Source organism: Capsicum annuum, chromosome 9, assembly GCF_002878395.1.
Source record: "Capsicum annuum cultivar UCD-10X-F1 chromosome 9, UCD10Xv1.1, whole genome shotgun sequence".
Lineage (NCBI taxonomy): Eukaryota > Viridiplantae > Streptophyta > Magnoliopsida > Solanales > Solanaceae > Capsicum > Capsicum annuum.
The window spans coordinates 35,476,753-35,492,237 of record NC_061119.1 but is presented as its reverse complement, the minus strand read 5'-3'; the positions used below and the strand labels follow the sequence as shown (position 1 = coordinate 35,492,237).

Below are 15,485 nucleotides of genomic sequence, written 5' to 3'. Positions count from 1 at the left end.
GGGAATTCCATGCTATCATGCCACAATTCATTCACTAAGGATTTTCAATAAACACTTGGCATGCATGGGCTAATACACAATTGGGGATTTCTAGTCAACAAGCTATAATGGCTCTAATTCATTCACATAAGCATTTTATCAAGCATATGGGGAGCATGCTTTGCTTATTAAACAATTTCTACACTTAATTGAAATGAACAAATCACTTAGCAAGCAACTTGAAAAGGGTTTATTATAAACATCACATGAATATCACATACTAGGGTCAAAGCTTGAAACCTCATCATCAAAACATGAATCACAACTCAATAATAGCATGAACATTAATTTAAACTCACATGAATCATGGAAACTCATAAACATAAAAGCTTTGAAATTTAGAAAAGGGTTCTTGAGCTTCTTGGATAAAAGTGACCCAAGAATCAACATTTGCATACCTTAGAGAAACTCTTTCTTGAAAGCTCTTGGAGAGAGTCTTGATTTCCTGATTTCTCTTGAAGAAGAAGGAAGCGTTTTGATTTTGTAGAAACTCTAGCTCTTGATCTTGAACAACTTTGAGAGAAAACTAGTATTTTTAGGTTAAAATGAGGAAAAATCCCGTGTTAGAAGTATATATAGGGGTAGAAAAATGACCCTTCTCCCCCTTGGAAATAAATTGAAAAATCCCAATTTTACATGCTGGTGCAACGCGGCATAATTGCGCTAGCTCACTGGAAATTGGACAATCAAAAAACTTTTTGATAGCGCGATGCGGTGGAGATCACGTTGTCACCTTGGTTGCGAACTAGAAAAGCACCGCAATGCGCTGGAATCGCATTAGTACACTGGAAATTAACAATTCTGAAAGTAAGCCTTGGTAAGATGTGCCATAATCGTAGAGGCTCACTAGATTTTGATGATTGCTGTTTTGGCTGGCTTCACGACGTGCTAAAGTGCCAGGTCGCACACTGTCTCACTAAAATAGCTCTAACTCTTTTCTTGAGTGTCGGATTTGGGCGAATTTGGTATCGACGGAAAGCTTATTCGATGCTCTATATGAGAAAAAAGTTGATATTAGGGAAATCATACATGGTTCTAAATGCTTCTCACTTGGGAAGACACTTCTCACCTTTTTAGGGATGGATTAACACTTTACTGAACATGCTCTAAGGCTCAAACTACAAGAGAATTTTGTAGGGTCTTACAATATCTCCTCCTTGGAAACATTCATCCTTGAATGTAGCTTGATAGGCTAAGAACACTGATCAACTGAACTTACTCAAGGAACGAGAGCATTTGAAATATGATCATGCAACTGGAACTGTTGATATACTGAGCTCTCATAGTGGACACGCATATCTGATGCATGGAATACTTAAATGAAGCTACTCATAAGCTGAATTCTCATAATAGACATGCATATTTGATGCATGGATCCACAACTGAGCTGCTCTCATTAAAGCATGAATTCATACACTGAAAAACTAAACTCTTTCTATTGAATATGCATATCTAATGCCTGGATGTCTGATGGTACTAACTCTCGAAAGCATGAATGGTTATGCAATGATAACTGATGTAAATTTCATAAGGAGAGTTTGAACATGCAACTAAATGAGTCTAAGGACATGAAAGCATTGCAATATCATGGGGTATCTCCCCTTTGGGACTCTATGTCCCTCTAAACGTACTTTACTGAAATACTGGGGCGGTGCACGGGGCACCTAAAAATAGGGTCATTATTGACCGTCTGAGATTTGAAACTAATGTATGACTCATGCTGACATATAAGCTCAAAATGGGAGCAAAGGATCTAACAATGAATATCATAAAGATGAAGGACTCATAACATACCTCAATATATATCAGGGAACCTTTCCTAATCATGGTGGGTCTGAAGTGCATGAAGTCTATTCTAATGCTGACCACTACTGGCACCAAAAAGGGAACCCTGCTGATGAAACTCTCTACCCCGTTGAGCTAGCACTCTACACTCTCGCATTCTATGGTCTGGCTCACTACACCCAAAGCACACATCACTACCGACTCTACACACACCTAGGTGGCTCTTGCCACACTCTTCACAAAGTGGATTGGTACGAACACCACCAGCACTACTCAGGGCTTTGGGGCTTACTGGTGCCTCATCATAACTGACATCCCCGAATTTGGTACGGGTACACTAGCTAAGATGGAGCTAGGCCTGAAAACTTTTGACTATGCTAAGAACGGCTACCACCCTGGGACCTTGCCTGAGAAAAACCATGACTAGCTATTCTGGCTCTCTTACTCACTCTTTCTCTCTTTTTTGTCTTATCTACCTCAATCTGTTGTGCATGTATTATCATCGTAGCAAGGTCCATATCTCTATTGAGCATAGTGGTTCTATAATCTTTTAGTACCAACCCAGACACACCAGTCACAAACTTACTCATACTCGCTCTAGGGTCAGCTATCAAGGCATGGGTATACTTAGCTAACTGGTTAAATTTAAGACAATACTCCTTCACTATCATAGATCCTTGCCTTAGGTTTATGAACTCTTCTATCTTAGCTTCCGTCATCTCTAACGAGAAAAACTTATCTAAAAAGGCATCCTAAAACTCCTGCTAAGTCATAGGAGCTGCATCCGCCCCTCTACCCTTCTTCCATATCACTACCCAGTCATGAGCAATATCCTTCAGCCTATAGAATGCTAAATCTACACTCTTCTCCTCAGAAACAAGCATAATTTGGGTAATGTTCCCCATCTCCTCTGGATAAAGCTATGGGTCTTCACCTGCCACTGACCCAAAAAATTCTTGTGGGCTCATTCTCATGAAATCTCTAATTCTGGTTGTGGCTGAACCCCTATCTCACTGAGGTGGGGCCACATCCTGAAATTTACCCTGAACATTAGTCACAGCTTGGGCTGGTGCGTGAAAAGCTACCCGAAACTCTATATGTGACACATTTTCATTCTCAAGATCTATTGGTTGAGGTGGCTGGTCATCAACCCAATAGGCATTATCTTAGCAAGGAGGTATACTCTGTAAATGGAAGAAAGAGATGTATTAGACTGAGGATCAACTTGATCTCATGCTCACTGACACTACATGAATAATAAAAGAAGGGAAACTCCTCCAAAAAACATCTTATAGCCTCTTGTACATAGAATTGGCGTGTAACATACCCATGCACAAGACTCTATTAGATGCGGCTTTTCAGACTCCCAAGGACACTATTAAACCTTAGCTTTTGACACCAAGTTTGTAACAACCCAATTTTATGGAATCAGAATGTCATAAGGTGCTCATGATCCTAAAGGACCACAAGCCAACACTCTACTGATATCTGTACTTAAACACTGCATAATATAAATATTAAGTGCAGAAACTGGCCATAAGGTTCAAAACATCTAAAAATAGTCAAAATTGAAAATTGAATACTGATACATCTATCTAAAAAGCCTCAAAACTATTTGAAATATGGATTTGATGGGACATGTCCCCAACTAACTCTGTCTACTAAAAATAAACTAAGTCTGATATGATAATAATAACAATAAAGATCATTCTCGACTGAAGAGGACTCACTGCTAAGTCTACTACTGCTGACTGCGACTGAGCTGCTAAGAGTACTCTGGATCTTGTGCCTTTGAACTATTGTGTCACATAAAACACCATAGCGTAAATGCGTCAGTATGGGAATGTACCGAGTATGAAGATGAGGTAAGGATAAATGCAAGGGTTTATGCATGAACAATTACTTACTGAATAATCATGAGAGTACTGAATGAGAACACATGCATGAATACACAAACCATAACCAAAATCATCATGACTCAAAATACTAAAACTCGGATACTACTTTACTGCCATCTGAACTCAGTACTAATGCCTGATATACTGAACACTGAATTATCTGATACTGATAACTGAGTACTGGAGTTGAGATCAGTCTTATCTAGTGAGTGATCTCAGAAGCTGAGGATACTGAAGCTGAATAACTAAATATACTCACGTTATTGACTAAATTTTGATCTTTACCACTCCTGACTAACTAGATCGGAGATCAAACCTCTCTAGCAGATAATTTTAGAATCTACTATCAATGATAAGAAATAATCATGTTTGAATCTAACAACAAGAATATTCAACTAAATCTAAGAGTGAGATTAAGCCTATCTAATGGGTGATCTCGAGATCTGATAATAAGAATACTCAACTGAATCTGAGATTGAGATCAAGCTAATCTGATGGGTGATCTCTAGATCTGATAACAAGAATACTCAACTAAATTTGAGACTGAGATCAAGCCTATCTGATAGGTGATCTCTAGATCTGATAATGAGATTACTCAACTGAATATGAGATTGAGATCAAGACTATCTGATGGGTGATCTCTAGATCTGATAATGAATAACTTTATATGGGACCAAACCTATCTGACGAGTGGTCCATGAATCAATGGAACTATCTAAGTTCCTCACTAAGATAGATGATTGTATCTGACAGTCCTAATTTCTAAAGATTGATACTGAAACTGAAACTGTGGGAAGTAGTCACTTAACCAACATGCCCCGAATCTCAACTGGTGGGGTCCAACCTATAACCTTAGCTGGAAGGTGCCAATACCATGCCACAGGTAAAGACCTCTTTGGTCAAGCTTATCTGATAGGTGACCCTCACAGGAAGTCAAGCCTAAAGCAATTTAATAGTCAACCCTATCTAACGGGTGACCAGCCTTTCCAGACAGGTGACTCCTGCATCCTGCACTAGATACGTAATTCTGGATTTTAGGGATTGCTCCTAACTACTCTGCCTCTCTGACGGAGAGCCGTCATCCCTGACCTCGCTCGGTGCTAGCTCCTACTCCCAACTAAAAGACTCTAAACTGATTCTTAACTGAACACAAACTAAGCTAAATCTGATACTGATCATGTTTCTCAAATGATCTGACTGAGTTGAGGTGAATTCACTTGGTTCCGTATCTGATGGAATACTACTGAATCTCGTTATCTGACTGAATAACACTGAGCTCTGAATAGACTACTCGATTACTACAGAGGTTAGAACTGAACACTTGAATACTATTAGATCTTAGTTGAGTACAGAACTGAGACTAGATTACTAGCGATACTGAGACTATGGAGATTACGGAGATTACTTAAGTTCTATTTTTGTCTAAGAATACAGAGTTCTATAACTCACTGAGTTCTGAGAATCGTGGCCTGACTAAGATTATCGATAAAAGTAACATGGGCTCTAGACTTCAGCTAAATTATCGGGTATAAATACCCCCAGGACTCGAAACATAAAAGTAAAACATAACCATTCTTGGATAATCAAGACCATGGATAATTATTCACAATCACTAAGGCATCACTTCAAGAATTTAGGAATCCTAAACATGTAATAACATAGGGGAGACATGCTATTGGATCATACTCTATTCAACAAGGCCTTGAATCAAGCACTCCACACATATTTAAGTCTTGGCATATACTGGAGAACACATAATTGGGGAACTTCATGCTATCATGTTACAATTTATTCATCAAACACTTAGCATGTATTAAAGTCTTAGCATGTGTCAAAGAGCACATGATTGGGAAATTTCATGCTATCATGCCACAATTCATTCACTAAGGCTTTTCATCAAACACTTGGCATGCATGGGCTTACACACAATTGGGGATTTCTAGTCAACATGATATAATGGCTCTAATTAATTCACATAAGCATTTTATCAAGCATATGGGGAGCATGCTTTGCTTATTCAACAATTTCTACACTTAATTGAAATGAACACATCACTTAACAAGCAACTTGAAAAGGGTTTATTATAAACATCACATGAATATCACATACTAGGGTCAAAGCTTGAAACCTCATCAACAAAACATGAATCACAACTCAATAATAGCATGAACATCAATTTCAACTCACATGAATCATGAAAACTCATAAACATAAAAGCTTTGAAATTTAGAAAAGGGTTCTTGAGCTTCTTGGATGAAAGGAACCCAAGAATCAACATCTGCATATCATAGAGAAACTCTTTCTTGAAAGCTCTTGGAAAGGTTGTTGATTTTTTGATTTTTTTTGAAGAAGAAGGAAGGGTTTAGATATTGTAGAAACCCTAGCTCTTGTTCTTGAACAACTTTGAGAGAAAACTAGTATTTTTAGGTTAAAATGAGGTCAAATCCCATGTTAAGGAGTATATATAGGGGTAGCAAAATGACCCTTTTCTCCCTTGGAAATAAACTAAAAAATCCTGATTTTACATGCTGGCGCAACGTGCCATAATCGCGCCAACTCACTGAAAATTGGACAATCAGGAAACTACTTGATGGTGCGATGTGGTGGAAATCGCGTTGCCACTTTGGTTACGAACTAGAAATGCACCGCAACGCGGTGAAATCGCATTGGTGCACTGAAAATTGACAATTCTTAAATTAAGCCTTGGCGCGATGCGCCATAATCACGGAGGCTCACTGGATCTTGACGATTGTCATTTTGGCTGGCTTTGCGACGTGCTAAAGTGCCAGATGGCACACTGTCTCACTAAAATGGCTCTAACTTTTTGCCTGAGTGTCGAATTTGGGTGAATTTGGTATCGACGGAAAGCTTATTCGATGGTATACATGATAAAAAAAAAGTTGATATTAGGGAAATTATACATGGTTCAAAATACTTCTCACTTAGGAAGACACTTCTCACCCTTTTAGCGCCGGATTAACACTTTACTGATCATGCTCTAAGGCTCAGACTACGAGAAAAATTTATGGGGTCTTACAAGACCATCACTTGGATGTAGTTAAAAATGAATAAATAAATTTAAAATAAATATAGTGTGGATTTCTACACATGTAAAGGAGTGTAAACAAGTCACATAATCATATTAAAGCTTAGGGGGGTGAATTAAGGAGTGTGTGGAGAGGTAGTAGTTGAATGTTCAATATCTTAAGAGTAATATTTGTCAAAGCATAAGTATATTTTTAGGATATGTATTGTATTTGATGACTATACATTCCACGTACTCCTTCCATCACCACCCCTAAATCAAAAGAGTGTGTGGAATTGATTGTGGTAGAACAATCATCATCCTCAATACAATATATATTGTCAATACATACTTATGTTTTGACAAACATTACTCTTAGGATATTGAACATTCAACCACTACCCATTCAGACACTCCTTAATTCACCCCTCCTAATTTGTTTAGGCTCTAATATGATTATGTGACTTGTTTACACTCCTTCACATGTGTAGAAATCCACACTATATTTATTTTTAATTTATTTATTCATTTTCTAACTATATCTAAGTGATGGTCTATAGCAGTGTACATAGATCACTGTGGTCTACGCATAATCATGATATCAATCAATGCACTACTAAAGGTGTAAGTCTATGGTAGACCTGACTAATCGATGGATGACATAGATCATGATCTACGACGTTCAATTAAGTGTCACCACCAGTCCAAGATTATCTATGTAAATCTTTTTTAATTATTACTTTCTTCCACCAGCCCCAAAACATGTGATTATATATTTAAATTATTTTTAATTTAATTATTTTCTTCCACCAGCCACAAAATATATGATTATCAATTTAAATTTATTTTTAATTTAATTATTTTCTTTCACCAGTCCCAAAATATGTGATTATCTATCTAAATCATTTTTAATTTAATTATTTTCTTTCACCAGCCATAAAACACGTGATAATCTTTTTAAATTAAATTATTTTATTCCACCAGCCCCAAAATATATTATTATCTATTTATATCATTTTTAATTTAATTATTTTATTCCACCAGACTCAAACTTATTATTATCTATTTTATTTAACTGATGGCCCATCGATTCACATGATCGACCATCGACTACTATGTTAGGTCGATGACAAATTGAGTATACGATCGATGACCGACTATATATGTGATCGATGATAGACTATTTATGTGATCTGTATTTATAGATGCTCCCCATTAACTACAAATGCATTCACTACAGATGTAAACACCAAAAATAACAATAACCAAAAAGAGGAAAATGAAATTTTAAAATAGAAATACTTTGTTCATTGAATAATCATACAATTTTTACATTTCCAACATTGGCACATCGTCCAGAACAACCAAAATAAGCAAAAAAAATGAAGAAGCTTTCTTCTAACAACAATCCTACAAGAAAGTATTTTCTGCAATGAACACAAAATAAAAACTTACAAATATAAAACAAAATAAAAAACTAAAAAACACATTTCACAGGGATGTTGGGGGTGATGTAGTCAGGGCCATCCATTCCAAGCCTTTCTAGAATTTCCCTCAAGAAATGGGCAATTCAATGGAGTTCCCACTTTAGGTAGATGCGGTCTTGACCCAAATCATAGAACAGGCGATCAAAATCATTCCTAAGAAGGAGGAGGTCATAGTGTCTTGGGGGAGCACGTCTGATGGGGTGCAGGGGTATCCTTCTTAGAAGTATGTTTTTTGATTTGGGTGAAGAAGAAGAAGAAGAGGGTTTTTGATGTTTTGGGTTTAGGGACAAGTAAAAGGTTGCGTAGAAATAGGCATTATACTTATAGGCCTATAGATGGTGTCCTTTCATCTATCCACCCAATGGTTATTCGACGTATATGAGAAGAGAAAACACTTGGTTTGCGCATACCAATTTTTTTTCTCGTGAACAGACAATTTTGCAGCTTTTTATTAAGTAGGAATGAGAAACAATGATTCATTGCATCGATTGGAGAGATTATGAAGTAAAATGACCAAGATAGCGTGTTTGATAAGCAATAATATAACCAATACATAATATTTTATAGACCTTGTGAAATATACACCGTAGACTTTACGTAGTCTATCATAGACAACTCTTTAAGTTGATTACAACTGAACGTTAAAATCTACAAAAATACATATTTAGCCACCAAAACAGTAGCTTTACAACTAAAGCTACAAAAAAAGCCTATCTATGATTTGATGGTCATTCTACACGTGGTTCTTTTGTGCTCGGATTTCTTGCATATTGAACACCTATTCCTCCTTTTGAACTTAAGTGTCTCCCCAACGCCCTTAGTGATTTTGAATTTCTTTCTTCCAAGTTTGGGATCATAAGGGGGTGGAGAAATTTTAGTGTCTAGCAATTTATGTGGCACAGTCCATTCGGCCTCCGGAGGGACAACGTTAATTACTTTCGAGTATGCGAGGAGGTAACTTTCATCTTTATAAATTGGTGAAGAGTATTCGTAGATAGAGTTACCATAACCTTCGCCATCTCCATACTTTGTTCGCAAAGATGCCATCGCATGTTCGCATAGCATTTTCACCAAGTTAAATTTCCAACAAGAATAACTCATCTCCAAGAGATTGACCTTAATAGTAATGCCATTTTTGAACACCGTGTACTGGTCGAGAATCCCATTTGGATTATTCACACACAAGGAATCGCTCATCATCTTATTATCCCTTAGGATCCTTTTCGCATAAGGCACAAATTTGTTCTCTTTACCATTGACAAAGGAATGCCACTCCCTAAACTTTTTACCAAATTTTCTAGCAATTGAATTGAATATGTACGAAATGGGGTACTCTCATTCATCCTTCAAAATCAAGTTGAGCGATTCGGCGATATTTATGGTCATCACGTCATACCTATTGCCCGAAAAGTGTGCTCTACTCCATTTTTCAAAACAAAGCATATGTTCAAGGACATGTGCTGCCTCGGGGAAATTACTCTTTAATTTCACAAAATTATTACTAAACTCATCAAAGGAATAAGCCTTTGCCATAGCGTAGAATAGATAAAGATGTTCTCCGCAGTGTTGATTTGCACAAAGATTTTCAGTGAGGTGCCACATGCAAAGTCTATGATGTACACGAATGTATACACGGGATAAGGCATTGGCGATGCTAATGTGCCTTTCAGACATGACACATAGATCGGATTCATCTTCTACTATAGACTTCAGCTTCTCGGAGAATAAGGCCCAAAAAGCATCGTTCTCTTTATCCATGACACAAAAGAAAATTGAAAAGATATAATTTTCAGTGTCATGTGAAACGGTACTCAGCAGAATGCCCCCGTACTTGCCATACAAATATGTGCCATCGACGGTAATTATCTTTCTCATGTAGGGATATCCCCGTATGCAAACTCTGAATGCTAAGAAGTAGTAAACAAATGATCCATCCATTCGGTTTACCATGATAGAGTAAGAAGACCCAGGATTAAATAACTCCACCATGTGGGAAAAAGCCATCAAGCAAGCATATTTGTGCTCCGGTATCCCGCGAATGATGTTCATTATAATTACACTTTCTTTCCAACACATCCAATAGCCTGTGTTGCAACGCAACTCCTTAAACACAATTCTTTGAATTTCTCTTATGCTTGGACCCTTACTATCCCAAAAATGATTTACGCATACTGAAGCAATCAATTCAGATGAGACTTTCTTATGCCTGCGAGTGGCATATTCAACACCGCACGTGTGCAACCTAACATACTTATATATGCAAAATCTATCCAAGGTGTCGTATTTTTTTTCCCGCAACAACCAGCCATAACCATGAGATAAGCATTTCGCCTTAATCAATTTCGTGCAGCTCTTCTCTATATAATAATCAAAAAACTGACTCATCGTTGTTGCGTCTAGTAGCATTTTTAGCTCTTTCTTGTTAGCGAATGTTTGACCACAACAGAAATTAGTTCTGGCGGTGAAGGAGTGTCCTGGTTGTGATCCCGTTTCATAGTCTTCTTCTTCATCATCTTGCGAGTCTGATGAAAAGTCTTCCATATGCATAGAATCATCTTCTATATTAATGGGATGATCTCCATCATTCTCGTAATCATTCAAATCATCGTTGATCAAATCATCGTCGACTGTTGGGCACCGTGGTGGGGGTGCTGATGAATTCAACGGTTCTTCAAAGAACCTCTCAACCTAAAGCCATCTGCATCAGCATCCATTATGTATGTCAACACACGTACATCGTTATTTATGATCGTAGAATTCACTTTTTCCTTCGAATGCATTAGATAACTAATCACCACATCACTCGGCATGCAATCTAGATCCCCGCTCTGCATTACACTTGCAGTGAATTCATTGTACGAACTGTTGCGGCGAACAAGAATGGGAATTGTCACCTTGGTAAATGATCTCCATTTCCAACACTTGAGAGTCTCTACCCATTCTCCCATGAAATCACCAAAAATCAGAACAAATTCTGCAATAGACATCCTAGATTTAAGCCTTGGTCAATGGTAGATTATTCTTAGGTTCTATGTCGGGATATATGCACGGTCGATGACTGACGATGACGGGTCAATAGCTGAGCAGATATCCGTACAAAAACTTGAAATTGCAAATATTATTTCTAATCAATGATTGTTAGGTTTATGGAATAGAGAAATGAACTTGGAGTCGCCTGAGCTGCTGTAATGCACTTTCCAAAGTGGTTTTGAGTAATGTGAATGATTTAAAGCTTTTTAACAATGGTGGAAAGTGTGTTTGAAAAGATAAGAAATAAATGGGGTAACAATGGATGCAATGGATAAGCTATGATGTTTGTGGACTGATCTACAGCTGATCACTGGAAAATAACATCGGAAAAGTGGCTAAAATCGGAGCTTTTGGAGGAAAAAATAACCACCTTCTATTTTTAGCTTTTGAAATATTTTTTTTAATATTTTTGAAAAAAACTAGATATTTTTGTATATATAATGATGGATAATGGAGTGGATTGAAGTGTATTATTAGAAACTTATAGGTGAATTTATTAAGTTGGAAGTATTGGGTCAAAGTAAATTATTATAAAAGTTGTGGCTGAAATTGTTAAGTTGAAAAAGTTGGTGGTAAGGTGAAATTAAGTGGGTATATAGCCAATATTTTCAAACTATTGAGTATTTGACAAAATAATTTTGAAAAAGAGTCTTTTTGGTGTACTTGCCCTAGTTTTTCCAACTCCAATAGCAAGCGAAGGGGTGAGATGAAAAATGTCAATTACCCCTTATTTTGGAGAGGCAAACAACAAAAAACTTGAATATGTACTAATTTATTTTAGGAAATTCTTGATCCTAGAAATAATCGGTGACAAAAGCACCAACAAGAAAACCTTCCGGTACATTTGTTATTTGTATATAACAACTTTATTAATCCTTCATATTGTGCAAGCCAACTTTATTAATCCTTCATATTGTGCATTCCATTCCTTGAATATTCCTAGTGTAATTACGTATAGTTTGTTTGACATGTCTTGTAAAATCAGTTTATTTTAAAATATTATTTTAACAGTATTTCTCGAATTAAAAAAAAAAAATCTTTTGTTCAAAAAGCTTATGTTTGGCCCATAAATTTGCAAAACATTTTTAACCAGTATTTAGTGTTTGATCAAAGTTTTAAAAAGTATTCGTAAGTGTACTTTTATTAAAAGTATTTTTCAAAAAAGTACTTGTAGAAAAAAATCTTTTTTTTTAGCTTGTGGAAAAACAGTTTAATCTACTCTCTAAAAGCACTTATTTTCTCTCAAAAAATTGGTTAGTAACACCTCATTCTTTACAAATAAATATTTTTTAGAAAAAAAAATAAACACTGTTGATCTCGCAAAAGCTTGGTCAAGCTGGTCGTTAGATAGTTAAAGTTAATGACATTAATTAACAGAATTAACATAGTGCCTAATTTTCCCAACCTTTAAACTTGCTACATTGATCAGATGAGAAATTTCCGTGTCATATATGGAAATTGGTCCTTCAATGAGTTTTGGTAACCATGATTACCTAATACAAGGAAAAAGTTTGGAGATGCAAATTCATTACGGCTTTCCTTTCACCCTTTTATACGGAAAATATACTTCTGCGCAAAGATGATTTGGAACGAAATAACAATAACAAATTTAGTGTAATCTCATGAGGGGGGTTTGACGAGAATGGTGTGTATACAACCTCAGCCCTACCTTGTGAAGGTAAAAAAGTTGTTTTTTGATAGATGCTTGTCAAGAACGGAGCCAGAGGGGTGCAAGGGCCAGCCAATTGAATTCCTTTGATGAAAAGTTGCACTATATAAATAGGGAAAAAATGATTTTGTTGCGCGCGCACACATATATATAAAGTTGTTGAATCTCCTTGGCATTTTTTTTTATTTTGAATTCTTAATTCCGCGACTGAATTTCTCACTCAAGTAAATCATAGCAAGATCAGCAAAAAAAAATAGAACAGTGAAAACACCATATAAAAAATAATGAAGATGAATTTGGAACACAATGCTGCTTTTTAAAAGAAAATGGTAGGAAACAGAAAGCATGCTAACATTTTTAAAAGGATACTGTAGTTGTTAAACCTAAAGTTAATTAGAGAGAAAACTGAACATGTTGTTTTTTCTGTTCCTGGTTTAAAGTACCAAGAATTAAAAAAAAAAAAGGTATTTGGCTCAGATTCATAATGAAGAAATGTCGCCAAATATATAGATAAAAAAACTAGATGGAAGAAGAATTAATTGAAATAGTGACCCGCACAACCCCGGACACAAAAAATAGCTGACGAATATATAATATAGGTATATAAGTGTATAATTTAACTATTTGTATAAAGATCTATCCGTTGTTGCTATAAATATTATTACATTTACCCCAAAAAATGAAAAAACATTATTATCACAAGAAAAATAAATAGAATTATACCTCCTAGTTGGATGGATTGTGAGTGTGTATATTTTGATCAATTTATTAAGACCAATTACTGTGGTTTTTCTGAGGATTCGGAAGATTCCGGTCCTAATCGAAGCTCAAGGTCCAATTTTGAATCAACACTCAATTGCATATCCTTGTTCCCTTCTTGTGTTTCTATAAGATTGATTACTTCTTTTGATGGAGTGTCCACAAATAAAGGTAATTGTAAAAGATCACCTCCAATGATCAATTCATGATTTTCATCTTTCTCTTGGGAAATAGGATTAGGATGGTGATGTTGATGTTGTTCTTCAAGTGTAATGCATGGCCTTTTGGAGGGGCTGCTCGTTTCATCGCTAGATACTTCTTGTTGCAATAATTCATCAGTACTGGATGGTGCCGGAATATCAGGAGAAGGACTGATAGACTTCTTGATATCTGATGTCTCGATCGAGATTTCTCTGAGCTTGGCTCTATCTTTTCTATGGATATTCATATGTCCACCTAGAGCTTGTGCATTGGAAAAGCCTCTTTTACAAAAACTACATCTATAACACTTAACTTGGCTTATGCCTTCATTGGCGTTCCATGTTATTTGGTATTTTTTGGAGTTGGAAGAATTAGGATCATTCTCCATAGCATCGAAAAGCTTGAGTTTAAGAAGAAAGAAAGGAAAATTAATAGAGATAATTTGGATATAGACAGAAAGAGATACAGACGAGAGGGGTGTTTTAATTGTCAAGAAGAAGAGAGCTAGCAAGCATGCTTGATTTCGTATTAAACATGATAAAATATTGTGACTATACTTCCATATTGTAATACGCAATCAAGATGACTATATTGTCCTTTTCAAAAATTTAGTATCCTTATCTTTGAAAGGTTGGATAACAAATTTGTTATTATTATACGTAAGGAGAGAGAAGGAAAATGACAAAAGAGAGTTGCTCGGATGATAATCAACCTCACTTTCAATTTTGATGTTGTGAGTTACAATCATCGAGAGAGAAAAAAGGATGGAACTCCTAGAAAAGGGGTAAAAAAAGGACACAGAGAGAAAGGAAAATTGAAAAGAAAATTAAAAATAGGAGCAAATTATCACCAACAACGTGAAGATATCGATAGTTCAGCAACTAACTAGGATAACTCAACACAATTCCTCCATTTAATTTGAGTGCCTTGATTATGATCACGAGGGTCAAACTAACTAATATTTAGTGTAAAGTCATATGTAAAATCTTTAGTTTTTTTAAAAAAAAAAAAAAATTATATATTTCGAAACTATATAAAAAGTACTATAAATTACAACAATTAATAATTTAAAATATTTAAAATTAAATATTTATAAAGTATGATCAAAGAATATATAGTTTGATTGTCTGTATAGCATGTGTAAGACAAACAAATTGAAATCAAAGAGTCCACATTATTCCTTTGTTGTGTTTTTTATTTTTCCGGAGGGGGAAGGGAGGGGGTGTTGGGTTTGGGGCCACTCTTTATAATTTTGGAGGAAGCTACCGTCTTCACTTGTCATAACTTCCATTAACTTTATTCTAAAAAATTGGAAAGCATAGTATATATGTACGCTTCACTCAGTTTTTGTTACTTGCAAAACGTTGTATAATAAGCTTAATTAAAGTAAAGAATTTTGCTAGAAAGAAAGTTGTTACATTACTAAACAACATCTAATAAAACGACACCCGCTACTAAAAATATATAACTATTTCTCCATTATAACTTCCCTCTGGAAATTGTTAAGTGAATATTTATAATATTTTGATTGAATCATTAAGAAAAGAAAAATATAAGATAGTGAAAAAATTACAAAGCTTTTCAATATTTCA

At 35.7% G+C, this 15,485-nt stretch overlaps 1 protein-coding gene across 1 annotated transcript; it reads right to left on the bottom strand.

Annotated features, from left to right (window-relative positions):
• Positions 1–13,545: 13,545 nt before the first annotated feature.
• On the bottom strand, positions 13,546–14,431 carry LOC107842121 (transcriptional regulator TAC1). Its single transcript, XM_016685898.2, has one exon. It carries the CDS (start codon positions 14,279–14,281, stop codon positions 13,712–13,714), a length of 570 nt encoding a protein of 189 aa, XP_016541384.1. The 5' UTR covers positions 14,282–14,431; the 3' UTR covers positions 13,546–13,711.
• Positions 14,432–15,485: the final 1,054 nt, after the last annotated feature.